At 43.1% G+C, this 18687-nt stretch overlaps 1 protein-coding gene across 3 annotated transcripts in view; it reads left to right on the forward strand.

Moving 5' to 3' along the window:
- EDARADD (EDAR associated via death domain) overlaps nucleotides 1–18687 on the forward strand; it is a 114506-nt gene that overhangs the window by 18503 nt on the left and 77316 nt on the right. The window contains exon 1 of one of the 3 annotated variants that reach the window (XM_066595848.1): nucleotides 9459–9499. The exons of the other annotated variants lie outside the window; for them this stretch is intronic. Coding sequence (XP_066451945.1) covers nucleotides 9475–9499 — 25 coding nt within the window. The 5' untranslated portion in view covers nucleotides 9459–9474. Of the gene's footprint in view, nucleotides 1–9458; nucleotides 9500–18687 lie in introns of those variants that run through there. 3 annotated transcript variants of the gene reach the window in all.

Here is an 18687-nt window from a genome sequence, read left to right on the forward strand (position 1 = left end):
TGAAATTTTAGCGCACTTTCCTGTGAATGGGCTGTTTTGCATTACAGCGCTTTAACAAATCTTAATAGTACATAATAATATATTCAAATCATGCAGCAGGTTTATATATAAAAAGGTTACCTCCTGACTCCAAGAATGTCACCGACAGTTAAATTGACAGCTTATTTTGACAGCTAAATTGCAAGTCCTCCATGTTTATAAGCAAACTAGGAAATTACCGACCAGGCAATGATTCCTTATATTACACAGCTCCTTGCCTTGTAGCAATCCACATATTTCCTGCAGGATTATGATGGCAGCACTAATTTTCTTTTACTACAGTTCAAGGAAGTGTGTTTTTTTTTTATACATTTCTTCATTTTGTAACACCCCGAAGCTGCATATTTATCCTGCACATTTAAATGTAGGGTTTTCAAGCTTGTCAGCAATGATTTTGTCATTTTTCATCTCTGACACCTACAATTACATTGAAATTTTATGTGTTTTTGTATTGTAGTTGTAAACTAAATAATGTATGTTGAATTTAAACATGTACTTTATATTATACCCATAGTTATAGCTTGTAGCGTGGAAAGTCTATTATTGATATAACAGCTTATTATAGTTGGAAGTTCTCTAATATGTCTACAGTTAAATGTGTCTGCACTGATCTACTAAGGGGTAACAAGTTTACTGAAATGATGATCGAAGTTGCTTTAACTAATGTATTTAATCTAGTTGGTTATCATTACCTCATAGAAGTTAATGGGGATGCGCAAATGCGCACGCAATATGCTAGGAGATTCGTAAAACACTGCGTAATTGCACAGGAAAAAGAAAGCATCTGGAACTCATTAGACTAATTAGCCATTTAAATTGGTGCGTCTTTGTTTGCTGCACACATATGAACATACCTTGTGGGCTCAAAAAGTACAGTAAAATATGCCGATCCGCACACAAAAAACATTGTTCATTTCGCAAATACACAGCACTCAGGCACACGCAGATACACTTATACGTGAAGGAGGCTTAATACGACGGGGCCCCCTATTGTAAGCATTCTCTGAAAAGGGCCCTTGTCGCTTCCTGACCCTCCCAGCTAGAATTAGTATTAGTAGTGTACTGGATAGTATTTTCTCCAGCAGGTTTCAGGGTATTCTGTACCTTCCTAATTGTGTAGTATGCACACACCCTCAACCAAGTCAGACACAAGCTATAAGTCTCAAGTCTGAACTGGATCTGGGCGGTACATTGCTCGAGATCCTCAATTTATTGAAACACATAATACCTGCCCTTTATGGGCGTATAACAGATTACATCAGTAACATATATAATTCTCATTCGTTGGGCCATATAGAATTCCCCGCCCCCTTTCCCACCTCTCTCTCAAGTCCAGTGTATGAGCCAACCTTTGTCCCCTCAACATGCAATCAGGCAAAAGTAGTTTCTTTGTCTCAGAAGTTGAGAGTGGGGGAGGGCTGGGAAGACGCCCAACGTGGATACAAGTAATACAGTATAGGAATGGGACTTTAACTCTTAGAGGCTGGAGAGGAGCTTTATATTAGGCTAACTTTATGGAACACATATCTTTCACCATGCCAGCAATTGCCATAATGAAATTATGCAGCCATTAGCCTCTACATAGTTAAACCACTACAGCTGCGTAATACATCTCGTTTATTACAAATCAATATACATTTTACGCTAACTAATCATCATGTCTACTACAATAGTTTCCTCCCCTTGTAGAAGCTTATCTTGGGTGCTTTCTGTGTGCAACCCAAGCTTTCCCCTGACTTTGAGAAATAAGTTATTCCCATTGAAGGAAAAGTCAAGAATTGCAGGATGTGCAGAATTTAGAGGAGCAAGTTTATGAAAACTGTCTAAAGGAAATACTGTCTTTGTTACCCGTATCAACCAATTACAGTGCAGCTTTCATTTCTAAAGAGCACCGTGAAGTTAGTTTAAGGCTGGCTGTCCACGGGTGTAGAGTTTTCCCACAGTGGATTTCCGCCGCTGGAGAACGCTAAAGTCACTGCGATTTTCCGCGATGAACCTCCTCCTCCACCCTTCCTCACCCCCTTCCATTGCAAACAGCCAGAGAGGAGTAGGGTGTTCAGCAGTCCCGCTGCTAAACTCCCTCCCACCTCCCTTCTCCGGCCGCTGTCATTGGCTCCCATAGGAGCCTATGCAGCGGCCGACGTATTCCGGGCACAAAGATAGTTCCAGGAGTGGAATCCAATGCATCAGATTGTAGCGTATATCGGCCGTGAAAATGCTGGCTGATATATGCTTGTGTGAATAAGCCCTGAGGGCGTGGTGATGGCAAATTCATTAAAGAGTATAAGAGGGGCCTAGACGCCTTTCTTGAATGATGCAATATTATATGTTATAGTCACTGATTACTTCAGAAGGGTCGGTGATCCGGGGATTATTCAGATTGCTAGATTGGAGTTGGTAAGGACTTTTCCCCCCTAAAATAAGGGAAATTGGCTTCTACCTTTTTTGCCCCCCTCCAAATCAACATTGGGGGCGTGGGGGATATAGGTTCAACTGGATGGACATATGTCATTTTTCGGCCTAACATACTATGTTAGGCCGGATTCACACAGGCGAGTACAATATTGGGCTGAGAAACTCTTGTTTATCGCGCTTGTCAATGTGTCATTTTCACGCCAATGCAATGTGTTCTTTCATTCAAAAATGCCTTGCATAACTTCTGTGAAATTGCAATCTTCAGGCATGTGTTTCACGTGCCTCAGAGGATCGCAAATGTTTCCCACTGATTTCAATGGAAAACATCACAACGCACAGCGAGAGTCATGCATGGTCTTTTAAGGTCCCATTGATAATAATCGGCGAGGCATTCTGAGGGAACAGCAAAAGATAGAATATGCTGTTATTTTTATCCTCGCAGCATCAGGCTTCTTTCACACGAGCGCATATCGCTACATTGGGGGCAAAAAAACTGGTGAACGGGCGCACAAATCAAGCACAGGTCAGCCCTGCCCCTTCCCATTGATGGCTATGAACAAGGGGCGGGGACAAGACGGGCGTTTAGCTCTGCCCACATCCCGCCCCTTGTCCATCGCCATCAATGGGAGGAGGTGGGGCGGATCGCTGCTTAGCTCCACCCCACCCACCCCTCCCATTGCAGAGACCGAGCAGGGAGGGGAGGTAAGCCTGCACGGGGAAGGGGAGGAGAACAGAGGGAGGTAGTTTAGCAGCCATGCTGCTAAACTCCCTCTCACCTACGGCCGCTGCCATGGGCTCCCATAGGAGCTAATGGCAGCAGCCAATGTATTCCGGCACAAAAGATAGTTCCAGAACTATGTTTTCGGCTCGACGTAAAAACGCCCAGTGCTATATTGGCGGGCCAGGTGTTTTTACATTTAGCAAATACGCCTATGTGATCTGATGCACTGGAATCCAATGCATTAGATCACAGTGCATATTGGCCAGCCGTGAAATGGCCGGCCTATATGTGCTCATGTGAAAGAAGCCTTACTGTGAGGGACAAAATTGGGCCTTACTGTGAGGGACAAAAACTAGCGAGATTCTCACTAGTTTGCTCGTTCAAATGAGAATCGGCTTTTCGAAAAAGGACCATTAGTTGATACAAATTCATTTCAGGTTTGGGAAGAATCAACTACGGTAACTACTTTTACTGTTTAATCCTAATGGCCGTTAACCCTTTTATTGACTCTCATCACTCTTTTAAACGCACAGTTTATAAATAAGCAGCATTTGCTTTAATGTGGCAGCGGATACTCCAGTCCATGTCTCAAGATCAAACACAAAACTGAATATGATATCAAATTTCACAAGACCAAAAACAGAACTTTGAGACAAGGGACTAGGAAAATTCAGAGATTTTTTTTTAAATTATAGCACCAAATTTTGCATTAGGCCGCCTGCACACGAGCGTTCCGGATTCCGCTAGCGGATTTTCACGCGCGTATGGTACCTAAATGTGCTTGCGGATAGGTGCGGACGCGTGAAAAATCACGCACGGATATACGCGGATGTGTCGCGGAAAAAAACGCGCAGAAAAACCAGCAGACGCCCCTTATTGTAAACCCAACCCCTAGAGAACTGCCCATTCCTTGGAAAACAGCTTAAAAACCAACACCCAGACTCAGTTTTGTCCCTCTTGCTTGTGCGAGCACCGTTAAATTATTCTGGCAACATGCTTTCACCCGGTGAGCAGATGTCTTTGTGGGCATGGTTGATCCATGTAACTTTTTTCAGGCGCTTCTCCAGCGTGACTTTATTTCAGTCACTGCAAAAAAATTCACAAGAGGAATTCATTACTACAGATTTTGCATTCTTACATCCTGCATTGGCAAGAAATACTACCTATCTCCCTCTACACATTTGCCTGTGAAGCTCTGTGCTGTGTGTTGGGACGCCTCCTACCATGCCTACTTCCTGTAGTCATAGCAACCAGTGACTCCATCTGCAGCTGCACTGCGGATGTACTGCGTGAAAAAACGCACCCATTGGCCGCCTGCAGACGAGCGGGTCGGATCCGGCAGCGAGAATTCTCGCCGCGCGATCCGACCCGAGCACCTGCAGGGACGAGCGCGTACTCACCCGCGCCTGGCGGCCCCGGCTCTTTCATGTGCCGGCTGCCGCGCAGCCGGCGCTTGCGCAGACCGGAGCCGGCGGCCGGGTGAGTGCGTGCCCCGCAGAAAATTAGGACATGCCGCGGTTTGTTTGCCGCGCGAGATTTCGCGCGGCCAAACCGCGGCCGTCTGCATAGGAGTGCGTATTTTAATGCACTCCTATGCAAACTTTTAGCGGCGGAAATCCCGCGGGAAATCCCGCGGTGGGATTTCCGCTCGTGTGCAGGCGGCCATTCACTTGTATTGGAGGCTTCACGCGCAGAATCCGACCCAAATTAGAACAGGTCGCAGATTTTTTCATGCGCGTGAAAAAACGCGATACAAATCCGTCCATCTGGGGACAACTGCGGATCCTCATAGGAGTATATTGGCTGCGGTCTGGGACAGATAATGTGCCTAAAATAACGCGCTGGAAATTCCGTTCGTGTGCAGGCACCCTTAATATGTTATTTTCAGCTTTCTGTATACACCTTTCTATGATGTCAAGTGAAATAATACTGTAAGGGTTAAGTTACTGCTGCGTGTTTAGTTATCAAAGGATTTCCCCTTTTAACATGGAACATGTGCCATTCGTGATAAGAGGCTGCAGGCTGCCTGTCTTGTCATGTATTGGTCTCTTGGTAAACTAGAACTGATAATAAAGTGCAATTTTCACATAAATATTTACATATTGTAATATAATATATTTGGGTACAACCCATACTGTGTAATATAACCACACGCGTCAGCACATGTCAAGCTTTCCAATTCCTGCCAATCTGTACTGCTCCCTGGTTATTTAGGGCTGTCTGAGTAATAAGCTCCATTCGGTTCTGCAAGGTGCTGTTGTATTCTGACTCCTGATTTGACCCATGTCTGATTAACTCAGCTTTCCCATCTTTTCCTGTTCTGACCTTGGTCTGTACTTGGGCCATGATATATATTTGCTGCCTTTTCTGACCCTCTGCTTGTCTCATTGTTACACAAGAACTCCACCTATCCTGTCTTCCACTCAGTATATTGACTATTTATCTGCCTACGGCCCCCTGCACACGGGTGGGATTTCCCGCAGAATTTCCGCCCATGCCCGCTTGCATAGGATTGCATTAGATAATGCAATACTATGCACACAGCCGCAATTTGTCCGCGTGAAAACACGCGTGCAAAACAAATTGCGGCATGTTCCATTTCTGTGCGGGTCTCGCAGAGGCCCACACAGAATTGTCAGTGGGGACGCACTGGCCCCGCTCTGCGCATGCACCGGTTTGGCGGCAGATGGCAGATCACAGGGCAGAGGAGACGCCGGGAGCGGGTGAGCCGCAGGGCTTTTCAGGGGCACAGATCCGACCCAGCCATCTGCAGGTGGCCTAAATCTCCTTACCGCCTTACTGTGCTTCTAACATGTCTGTGTCAGTTGCCATTGAGCCAACTCTATTCTTGAGGTAATTACCTAAGGGCCCCTGCTGCTAAAACCAAATCCCGATTGGAGTGGTTAAAGGGAGAAAATCGTGGAAACCCTAAATTTTCCCCTCAGAAGTAGCCCAAGGTCAAAAAAGTCAGTGGCATTGTGGGTCCACACGTACTGTTGTGTTACAGATGTTAAATTTTTCATATACAATACTGTAAATTGCCTTGTTGTTTTAATTACATGGAGGGGGTTCAAAGACGAGCAACTAAACTAATACATGGAATGAAGGGACTGGAATACCCAGAGAGGCTATCCAAATTGGGATTATTTACTCTAGAAAAAAGACGGCTAAGGGGTGATCAAATAACTATGTATAAATACATGAGGGGACGATACAAGGATCTCTCCCAGGATCTGTTTATACCCAGGACTGTGACGGTAACAAGAGGGCACCCGTTATGTTTAGAAGAAAGCAGGTTTCATCACCAACATAGAAAGAGGTTCTTTACTGTAAGAGCAGTTAGACTGTGGAACTCTCTGCCTGAGGATGTAGTGATGGCAAAAATCCATAGAGGAGTTTAAAAGGGGACTTGATGTCTTTCTGGAGCAGAAGGATATTACAGGATATAAATCTTAGGTTAATTGGTAATCCGGGTATACAAGCAGGTAGGAACTATTAGGGGTTAATCCAGGGATTAGTCTGATTGCCATTAGGGAGTCGGGAAGGAATTTTTTCCCCAAAAGGGCTATTTGGCTTCTACTCTTGGGGTTTTTTGCCTTCCTCTGGATCAACAAAACAGGAGGATAAACAGGCTGAACTAGATGGACATTGTCGTCATTCGGCCTTACAAACTATGTTACTATGTTACATTTTTGATCTTGAAACACCTGTAGTATTCCTCTTTAATTTCATGTTAGGGACTTTTATTGACCTTCCAACCTAGAGCTAGACAGATTTATGCAAGCACTCTCTTAAGATTGCTCTAAAGTTTTTTTTTTTTTTGTTGAGGCTATCTCTTTAAAAAGGGTATGTACACTACTGGTCAAAAGTTTTAGAACACCTCAATTTTTCCAGTTATTTTTGACATCAGCACAGTTCAAGTGCAGGAAATAATGTTCAAAGGTTCAAAAGTAAGTTAAAAACATTAAATGTATTATGAAATTTTAATCTGAAACACAACAAAAGTCTGAATTTATTATTATAACAAAAAGACTTTTTTCAGGGAATATATCAAGAACAGCTGCTCTGCAGCACAGAGTGCAAATTGTGGTTTGAAATTGGATACAAACTATTCCTACGGTTGTTTCAATTTGTGTAGATTACTTTCAAACCCTGTTGAAACAGACTGCAGTACAACACCTTTGGGGAAGGATTTGGACACTTTTGCTCTTCAAGACTGAGCACATTGCTATAATAATGGCAAGAAAAAAGTCAATTAACCAAAAAATGATAACCCTTAGAATTGTAGGTCTGTCCTACAGAGAAATTGTCAAGAAAGCCACGGTGTCAATCAGTACAGTTTCCTACACCATCAAAAGACACTTGGATACTGGAGGAATCTCAGACAGAAAGAGGTTTGGCAAACCAAAGGCCACTACAAAATCAGATGGCAAGTTTTTGAGAGTCAATAGTTTGCATAAACAGCACCTCATAGCACAAAATCTTCAAGCACAGCTTAATGCAGTGAAAAATGAACAGGTTTATACTTCAACTGTGAAGAGACTTATATCTGTAGGCTCCACAGGTAGAGGGTAAGTAAGAAAACCACTATTAAGATTGCAAAATAAAAAAAGACTTGCATGGACCAAGCAGCATCTCCAGTGGACCACTGAAGAGTGGAAGAAGTTCTTATGGACTGAAGAATCAAAATTTGACATCACACAGGGTTTTTGAACACGGGCTGATAGGTGAAAGGGTGGTTCCTGAGTGTGTGACCACAACTTTCAAACATGGAAGCATGATGGTCTGGGGCTATTTTGCTGGATGCAGAGTTCGCAATTTGTACAGGGTGACTGGCACACTAGACAAAAAAGGGCTACCACAGCATTTTGATACACCATGCAGTGCCCTCTGGTGTATGCCTAGTTGATTCATATTACAGCAAGACAATGATCCAAAACATACTTTTAAATTATGTCAGAACTACTTAAGAAAACAAGATGAAGCTGGTAGGCTTCAAAGAATGGAATGGCCTGCATAGTTCCCACACTTAAACCCCATTGAGCTTGTTTGAGATGAGCTGGGCAGTAGGGTGAAAGCAAAGCAACCTACAAGTACAGCATATTTGTGAGAACTTCTACAACAATGTTGGGAAGAAATTTTTGAACAATATCTGAATGCAATTGTAGAAAGAATGCCTTTATTGTGTAAAGCTGTTGTATCAGCTGAAGGAGGTTACTGTGAAGAGTCAAAAATCTAGCTATAATTTGGTGAAACAAAATTAATCCATTATTTTATTCATCTTAACTGGCTTGTTTTATGCTTTCATTTCAAAGTACATTTGATACCTTAAACTGTGTAAATATCAATAAAAACGGGAAAAATTGAGGTGTTCTAAAACTTTTAAGCAGTAGTGTGTACCTAATATGCTGTACCAAATATGGTGTTGAAGATAACTCTTGGTTTTTGTATTATGTCTGTTAGTGTTTGCAAATTTTCAGACTCCTTCAGATGTGTCTGCCTTGATAGGTTACATACATTGAAGAGGATGGAGACAACTGCTTTTTAACTAGAAGCTGGCTGTTTGTCCAGCTTTTCTATCCCCATCAATCAGCTGGTGTAGCTGGGAGACGCAACACATGAGCCTAGATTTCTCTTGCACAGTAAATAAATGGCTTAGGGTTAATAATCAAAGCAGAGTTCTGTTTTGACCAATAAAAGGGGCAGGGTCACTAGACCATGATGAAACATCCCCTTTAAGCATGATTTTTATCAAAATATATATGACAAAATGATAAACTAATAGCTAGAAAAGCTTTTGGAAACTGTGTAAAAGTCCCTTAAACAAAATACTTGTACAGTAAAAAGTGTTGTTTGCTTTTTGACAGTGAGCTGACTTGTTTCCGTGACTAGATATGCTTCAGTGTACTTTATCAGAACAGCAGTAGTCACAAGAATCGCTTAGCTAACTTAGCAGGAAGTTTTTTTTATGTAAAACATTTTCAAACATAATTTGAGAATAGCAAATGTATATTTCTTAGTACATTTTTATAAAAGCATTATTAAGGCTGTTTTTTTAAAATAGCTCAGAGTACTGTGCAAACAAATATACTGCACATAAAAAAGCAATCCTAACCTCATCCGATCCCCCACTACTACCAGTTCACCGATGCCCGGTCCCCCATTCTTCTTCACTTCTAGCTGTAGTGATGATGTCTCGACAAGATAGCTAATCATTGGCTGACCCTGGGGTCAGTGATGTGATCGCTGTTTCACTACAGCACAAAGTAGATTGCAGCGAGGGACTGGGCACTGGCAGAATGGAAGCGGCAGGGCTTAGGTTAAGTGAGTATAACTTATTTTATGTTTGTGCAACACTCTTGGCGGTTTTCAATTTTTTTGTCCAGATAACCTCTTTAATACAATTGTTGAAGCTGCCAGAGATTATATACAACAGATTGGGCTTCTGAAATTCATGGGGATCTGCAGCAAGGAATCAAACAAAAAAAGGGTGGAAAAAAAGAAAAAAAACAGAAGGCGATAGAAAGAAAAAGGTAAAATGGGTAAAGAAGAGGGAAGACAGGAGCTGAAGGAATGAATAACTAGTAAGCAAAAAGAAAATACCTACTCAGTCTGCACATTTAATTGAGGGGCCAAGGAGCTCAGCTGGCTGAAATGTTTTGAATATTTTTGAAATGTTTCAGATTTCAGTTTAGACTTTTTGTTGTTGTTTTTGTTTTTTTTTTGCATTCAGACTTGTTCTTTAATCTTAATTTTCTGCTCTAATTGGTTGATCTTAGGCCAGGTTCACATCTGCGCTGGAACCTCAGTTCGGTGGTTTTATCACAGATCCGACACAAAATAGCATGTAGCATGAGCAGAAACTAAACGGACCCCATTATAGTCAATGGGGTCTGTTCTGCGCTTTTTAGTTCCGTCAATAGACGAACCCGTTCAGTGACAACACTGCTGCTAATGGAAGCTTTGATGGAACAAGCAACTGAGAATGGAGGAGCGAAGTGTTGGGCTCAAATTGGTTACTGATGCTATTCATTGACATACTCCCTAAACTATCCACTGCTCTGCAATTGTTTAAGCAGTTAATTTTATGCTCATATTGGACTTTATTGTTGTCTCTAATGGAGCTTACTACACACTTATGTGCTTGATCTTTTTAGCTGATAATATGTTGTATGTGAAAGTTTGTTTTAAAGCATTTAAAGTGAACCTCGGGGCCTGGCTGCACTGCTTCTCTGACTACTTGATGCACACTGTGCATTAATATGCACCGGTAGTCCAAGACGCTACATGCTGATCTGACTGGCCAACTCCACTCATGCGGACATTACTTGTTAATCAATGCAGGTGTAGTATCTTAGACTAATGATATATACTAATGCATAGTATACATCAAGTAGTCAGAGAAAAATGTGCGGCCATGTTTGTTTCTCCGGGCACGGAGGGTCGCTATCATGAAAAGGAATGTTAAAAAATTGAGTGTTGTAAAGTAAACTTTGAAATAGAGGTCTGTTGAATGTTGGCATTATATTTAACATTGTCAGCAGTGTGCATAGGATAACATGTTGGTTATCAGTGCTGTACGTGTTCTGCTGCATCAGTCCTGATTAGATGACTACAAGTGAGTTTAAGACTAGCTTCTACTACCAGTTATAGTTTGCAACACCCAGGTCCATTATACTTTGCATTTCTTGCCAAATGTGAAGAGCAAGTACAAACCATAATTCAATTCATGTTTCAACAAATACAGGATTAACATATGTGTCTGCATTGCAGCTCATGTCTCTACACGCAGTATTTATTTGATGTGGAAGTCTCGTGTCAGCAGACACTTCCAGTTCTCTTTTTTAAATGTTTGGTATATAGGATTTGTAGGGCTGAATAGAACATGAAATAGTTAATTGACCGTTGCTTTTGCTGACGAACATTACATAGCATACGCCATTTATGAATTTACAAAAGAAGAGCTTTTGGTCTTCCGTGATGCTACATGGTGTGTGTTACAATGCATGTATTCAAAACATAGCTTTTAGGACTTAGGGTGCATTCACACGGGTGAAAAAGTCATTTGCGCTTTGTGCATTGCGAAACGCACAAAAATGCATGTTTTGTTCTCATGTAGAAAATAGAATACGATGCGATCTTTCTGGTACCGTGACAGAAAAATCACCAATGTAAATGAGGGTGTGAATGGGCACTTAGGCTGGTTTTACAAAATTGCACAAATGTGAATCCCACTCTGTTGAATAGAGTCTTAGTCTTATTCTAACTTTTCAGATTCCTCGGAATGCATTACCCATTGATTTCAGTGAGAGCTTTGGTGCCTCGCAAGCCATGTGATGTGCATGGGAGTGGGCGATGCGTCCCAAGGCATGCCAATAGTTAGAATATAAAGCAAAACAAAAACACTTATATATAAGACTCCATTCAACAGAATAGGTTTCACATTCCCATAATTTTGTCGGCCGTGTGAAAGCAGCCTGAGGGTCCATTCATACTGTTTTTTACATTGGAGATTTTCCTCTCACAGTATTGGAAAGTTCTGTTTTCCACATGAGAATATAACGTGCATTTTTGTGCAGGTTTTGAGCATTTTGCAATACACAAAACGCACACGATTTTTTTGCCCGTGTGAATGCACCCTACGTCCTAAAATCGATGTTATGAATAAATGCATTGTAGCATACACACCATGTAGCATCACTGAAAACCTTGTAAATTCATAAAACAATGGGAAACACTTCCAAACATTAATTGCGCAGGAAACTTGAAGGAGGGGATTGGAATTTCACCAATGCAAGGCGTTTTTGCCTGACAAAAACACTTCGGACCTGCGAGCACATCGCACATTCACAAGTGTGATATTGGGCCAAGTTTCATGGCCCAATATTGAGCTAGCCTGTCTGTAGGAAGCCTAATGCAAAGTTAAAAAGGGTATTCCTGAGACGTAATATTTTTTCGGGATTTCATACCTTCACAGATGAAAGGCTTATGCTGCTTTTTTTTTTTTTTTGTGTGTAAAAAATACACTTCTGAATACACCAATGCAAATCAATAGTGTTGTATGGTATCTGTATTCCGTCCGTAAAAAAATACACATTTCTTCTAACTTTTGATGCATTTTTTCCACCCATCGTGTTTCTTGAAAATTGCAGCATGGTCCGATTATGGAATTTTTTTAAAGTGTTTTCTCATAGACTTCTCTATAGGAAAAAAAGCCAAAAAACCTTCTTATAACTAAAAGACAACACAAAAAAATGCATAAACTTCATGGTATTTTTGAAAGCCCCAAAAAACTGCAAGAAACATACGGTGTGAAGAAAGTCTCAAAGCAATATATTTCCCTATGTTGATTTTATGTTTTCTCCGTGCAACACGCAGAGAATAGAACCCATTGATTTCAATGGGTTTGTTCATATGCGCATATTTTCCTGTGCATTTCGATCGTGCAAAGGTCTCCATAGAAGTCAATGGGAGGTGCAAAATGCACACACAATACACTAGGAGATGTGTAAAACACCACATAATTTCGCTGGAATAGGAACATATCTGCAACTCATTAGGTGTCTTGCAGGTGCAAAAAGTACAATGAAATACGCCAATGTGTATGCAAAAAATAGTTGTTTGTTCCGCAAACAAGCTACGCTCATGTGAAGGGGGCCTTTAGCACAAATAATAGTAGTTAGCAGCTTCATCCTTCATTAATGTCAATGTAATCTACACTTCCTAGCATTACATGTTTTTAGAGTTGTTAAATAAAAACTTGGCTGATAGATGCAGAATGCTGTCAGCAAGTTGTCAACTATGGAGAATTTAGCTCCCTCTTACCCACAGAGATGCTGAAGGAGGAATACATGCAGATTTGGGGGCATGCAGCAAATTTTTAAATACAGAAAATGCCTTCCCAAATTGCACTGTAACATGGAGGATAGAATCCATGGTCATCCATCTGCATGTAGCACATTTGTATTTTCATGTGGATTTTCATCCATTTCCACAGTTAAATGTTCCACTCTGTGTGGACGTGGCCTTGGGCCAAACATTTTTAAAATATTTAAATGTTAAATTTCATCCATAGTAGGAGCTTATGCAGCATGGTTAAAATGATTTATTTCCTAGGTTTGGCATGATATAATGTTAATGAGCTGGAAAGTGTGCAAGAGTTATTAACCAAATAGGTGCACTGAGTTTGAATTAATCTTAAGGCCTGTTCCCATTTTGTTTCCTCTTTGCAGGAGCCCATCCTGGTTTATATCCAAAATCCCAAAAACAAGATCAAGAAGGAACCCCTGGGCGTAAGCTATCTTCGCCATTGTAAAACTCGGCTGATTTGAAGACCAACAGGTCTCATTTTTGCCAGGTTTCAATTTGTTTCCAGGATTCTGTGTCGGGAAGAATAACATGGTCCACCATGTGGTCACAAATGAATGGAAACCTGCTAAAACAGAGACCTCTTGTTCTCCACTTTACCAGAGTTGCACAGTGACAGAGATAAGTTACATCTATGGATTCTGTCTTCATCTCATTTTCCAGATTTAGGTCATAAATCATGATGGGATACCTGGGTGTGGGAGGAAATGTGATGTTAATAGGACCTTACTTTGGCATAATTTTCCTAAAGATTGCCTTGGATGCCTATATGGTCACCCATAGAAGTGTATGGGAGCTTAGTGTACCTATGTATCTCTTAGGTTTCATATCTTATTTGACATGTGATATATTCCTTTATATACCAGATTTTAACACAGTCATTGTTTCTTCTTGAGTTGCATTTGCTTCTTTAAAGTAAACTTGATTCTTTCTCCCTCAGGGCTTTTCAATTATACCTCTTAAACACTCCTTAGTCTGGTTGAGCAAAAATCAGTTGCAATTAAAATGTGGTCATGAGTATTGTGGGTATGAAAAATTATATACTTATTTCTTGCTGGGAAATCTAGGGCTTTAAAGAGAACCTGCCACCAGGTTCATTCTGTCTGAAGCAGGGACAACAAGAACCCTGACAAAAATATACTGTGCAGATCTGTAATTTTTCATTAAAAAATGTTGCAATGTTTCAGAAAGATCATACTTTAAAATTTTGCCAAGAATGGGACTTGGAGTCACGGGGGTCAAGTTTCACTGGTCTCTTCCTGCTTAGATTGTCTAGACTGACAGATATTCCCTTATACACAAACAGGAAGAGACCTATCAGTCTAGATCAGTGGTGGCGAACCTATGGCACGCATGCTACAGGCGGCACGCAGAGCCTTCCCTACTGGCATGCGCCGCCATCGGCCGCTCCCCACTTGTGAATACCAGCAGGGGCCGCGACTCCCCTGCCGTCATTCACAAACAGCGCTGCTAGCCGAGCTGATCCCAGCACGCACTATGACTTCAGGGTGCAGCCGGGATCCTGCTCAACATCTTCTACTACTTGGTTCTGCGAGAGCGTCCCAGGGAAGAGGCGTCCAGCAGCACACTGATGTCACAGTGTGTGTCAGCAGCATATTAATTTTTTCTTCCCCAATTCTGCCACAATCAGCAATTCCCAGTAACCTGATTGGTTGTTTGGGTTGGCTGATTCACCAAACAACCAATCAGGTTGCTGGAAACTACCTATTGCAGCAGAAGTGGGGAAGAAAAAGTTAATATGCATGCTGGGACCATCGCCGACCAGAAGAGGAGCTGAGCTTCCAGGAGGAGGAGGGGGTAAGTATGTGGGTCTCAAGAGGGGCACTGTGGGGTGTCACTACTGCACTGGGGGTCACTGTGGGGTGTCCCTAATGCACTGGGGGCCGCTTTGGGGTGTCACTATTGCACTGGGGGCCGCTGTGGGGTGTCACTGTTATACTGGGTGGGGGTGTTACTATTATACTGTGGGTGTGTCACTATTATTGCTAGGGCCGCTGGGGGGGGTCACTATTGCAGCTGTGGGGTGGGGGTCACTATTATCGCTGGGGCCGCTGTGGGGTGGGGGTCACTATTACCGCTGGGGCCACTGTGGGGTGGGGGTCACTATTATCGCTGTGGGGGTCACTATTACCGCTAGGGCCGCTGTGGGGTGGGGGTCACTATTATCTCTTGGGGGTGGGGGTCACTATTACCGCTGGTGCCACTGGGGGGGAGTGGGTCACTATTCCCGCTGGGTGGGGGTCACTATTATCGCTGGGGCCGCTGGGGGGGGGGTGTCACTATTACCACTGGGGTATGTTTACATGTGGCGGAAATGGGCAGGGCTGTTTCAAAATAGACTGGGTGCAGATTTTGACTGCTTTTTGGACGCGGAAATGCTGCAGAATTTTCCACAGAAATTCCTGCTGAGGACATTTTGCAGTATTTCCGCATCCAAAAAGCAGTCAAAATCTGCACGCTGTCTATTTTGAAGCGGTCCTGTCCTTTTTAGAATAATGGGGGTAAAATCATACGTTGTGATAAGCCCCGCCCCCTGACGTGTTGGCACTTTGCGATAAAGAAGTGGGTTTTGGCTTGCAGTTTGGGCACTTGGGCTCTAAAAGGTTCGCCATCACTGGTCTAGATGATCTGGGTGGGAAGACACTCAAGCCCTGTTCCCGACTTCTTTTCTGTAGCATGGCTGTTTTTCTGAATCAAACATACAGATCTGCACTGTACATGTCTGTCCTTGATTCAGACAGCATGAACCTGGTGACAGGTTGTCTTTATGTGTGTTTTTCAGTATATTCATAAACTTTTATCTCGTATTCCAAACTTTTATTTCATCATCTTTTGAAGATTATCAGTTAGAACCAGCTGAGCTTGATAGCTGGACTTCCCTTCTGAAAAATATAGCAACCTTGGGTGGGCATGGTCTGACTGCAGATCAAGACTGACATCTCTAAGTGAGCTCCGCTCGAAATCAGCCTTTAAAAGCTACCCAAAGCAGGAGTTCAAGCAGCAACCATCTAGTAAAGAAGACCGGGACCAACCTGCATACCGACAATGACAAAAGGAAAGTTATCTAAAGGCCCACCGCAGAAAGTCTCTGATTTCTTTGCGGCACTCGGTCTCAGCTCCAGTGGGCATCCCTTCCCCACCAGAAGTCCTCCCTGCTATGGAATCCCTCACCAGAAGTCCTATCTCAAGGGAGGGTGAGTTAGACTAACGGAGAAGCATTGTGCAATCATAGCATGCATAGCAAAAAAGGTGCCAGAACACACACCATGCCTCCCCCCCTCCCTCTACCCCCTCTGCAAGCCAAGAAAAACAAAGACACAGGTTCTCCCCACATGCATCCCCACAGAGGAACATCTCTTTTGAAGAAGACCCCATAGCAAACGCCCCTGTATCTAGCCAATTGGCTTTAGAGGATTTTATTAAAAATATGACAATGGCACTGAAAGGATCCATTCAAAACTACATCAATCACATTTCATCAGTGTTTAACTCTTCCCTACAAGAGTTGAGAGAGCAAACTGAACATGAAGAAACCAAAATGGATGAACTCACTACCTTGCATAATAATCTAATTGATGGGAATTATGCCTTGGAGGAGGAGGCATCCATGAGGAGTAAGATGGCTGACCTTAAGGATAGGAGCAGGAGGAACAACATTAAGTTTAGGGGTTTCCCAATCTGGATTAAAGGACTTCATAACAAAATTATTTTCTGTTCTACTACCAAATAGCTCTAAACAAGAATTTACAATCGATAAAGCCCACAGGTTGCCCAAACCAAGATTTCTCACAGAAACAACACCTTGCGACATAATAGCGAAAAATTCATTTCTTCCACCTAAAGGAAACTCCAATGTTTGTGGAACACAAACTTCCATCCATACCAAATCCGTACTCCACTATTCATCTTTACGCTGACCTATCCTCAGCCACCATTCAAGCCAGGAAAGCCTTTTCACCCATCACACTAGCCATGCGCTCCTCTAAAATCCCATACAAATGGGGTTTTAACCGCAAAATTACTTTTAGGAAGGACAACACCCTCCACATGATTACGTATCTCAAGGAAGGAGAAAAGCTCTCAAAAGCATGGAACATTCAAACTCTAAAAAGTCAACAAATCACCAATATGCCGTGTGCCAAGAAAATCCCCAAAGACTGGTTGCTGGTCTCTTCCTCATAAAAGCCAACGTCAATCCAATATTCAATTCCATAAAGGCTTCAATTTATCTGCTGGTTCAATCCTATTGCAACCAGTTATAAAGGCGGACAACTACCAGGCGAACTCTTTACTGCTCTCCCCCAATTATTTGGCAGGTATTAAAACCTGTATTTCTATTTGCTTGGACAACATGTCTTACTTTTCAGGTCCCCTCATACAGTCATAACTAGAGATGAGCGAGCACCAAAATGCTCGGGTGCTCGTTACTCGGGACGAAATTTTCGTGATGCTCGAGGGTTCGTTTCGAGTAACGAACCCCATTGAAGTCAATGGGCCACCCGAGCATTTTTGTATATCGCCGATCCTTGCTAAGGTTTCCATTTGTGAAAATCTGGGCAATTCAAGAAAGTGATGGGATTGACACAGCAACGGATAGGGCAGGCGAGGGGCTACATGTTGGGCTGCATCTCAAGTTCCCAGGTCCCACTATTAAGCCACAATAGCGGCAAGAGTGCCCCCCCCCCAACAATTTTTACTTCTGAAAAGCCCTCATTAGCAATGCATACCTTAGCTAAGCACCACACTACCTCCAACAAAGCACAATCACTGCCTGCATGACACTCCGCTGCCACTTCTCCTGGGTTACATGCTGCCCAACCCACCCCCACCGCACGACCCAGTGTCCACAGCGCACACCAAAGTGTCCCTGCGCAGCCTTCAGCTGCCCTCATGCCACACCACCCTCATGTCTATTTATAAGTGCGTCTGCCATGAGGAGGAACCGCAGGCACACACTGCAGAGGGTTGGCACAGCTAGGCAACGACCCTCTTTAAAAGGGGCGGGGCGATAGCCCACAATGCTGTACAGAAGCAATGAGAAATATAATCCTGTGCCACCGCCATCAGGAGCTGCACACGTGGGCATAGCAATGGGGAACCTATGTGCCACATACTATTCATTCTGTCAAGGTGTCTGCATGCCCCAGTCAGACCGCGTTTTTTTATAAATAGTCACAGGCAGGTACAACTCCGCAATGGGAATTCCGTGTGCACCCACAGCATGGGTGGCTCCCTGGAACCCACCGGCGGTACATAAATGTATCCCATTGCAGTGCCCTGGACAGCAGAGCTAACGTCAGATTAAATGCAGGTGGGCTTCGGCCCACACTGCATGCCCCAACCTGACCAGGGTTTTTAATTCATAGACACAGGCAGGTACAACTCCCTATTGTGAAGTCCCTGTGGACCCACAGTATGGGTGGCTCCCTGGAACCCACCGGCGGTACATAAATATATCCCATTGCAGTGCCCATCACAGCTGAGGTAATGTCATGTTTAATGCAGGTGGGCTTCAGCCCACACTGCATGCCCCAGTCAGACTGGGGTTCTTTAGAAGTGGACACATGCAGTTACAACTCCGTGTGGACCAACAGCATGGGTGGCTCCCTGGAACCCACCGACGG

The sequence above is a fragment of the Eleutherodactylus coqui genome, chromosome 3, assembly GCF_035609145.1.
Source record: "Eleutherodactylus coqui strain aEleCoq1 chromosome 3, aEleCoq1.hap1, whole genome shotgun sequence".
Classification (NCBI taxonomy): domain Eukaryota; kingdom Metazoa; phylum Chordata; class Amphibia; order Anura; family Eleutherodactylidae; genus Eleutherodactylus; species Eleutherodactylus coqui.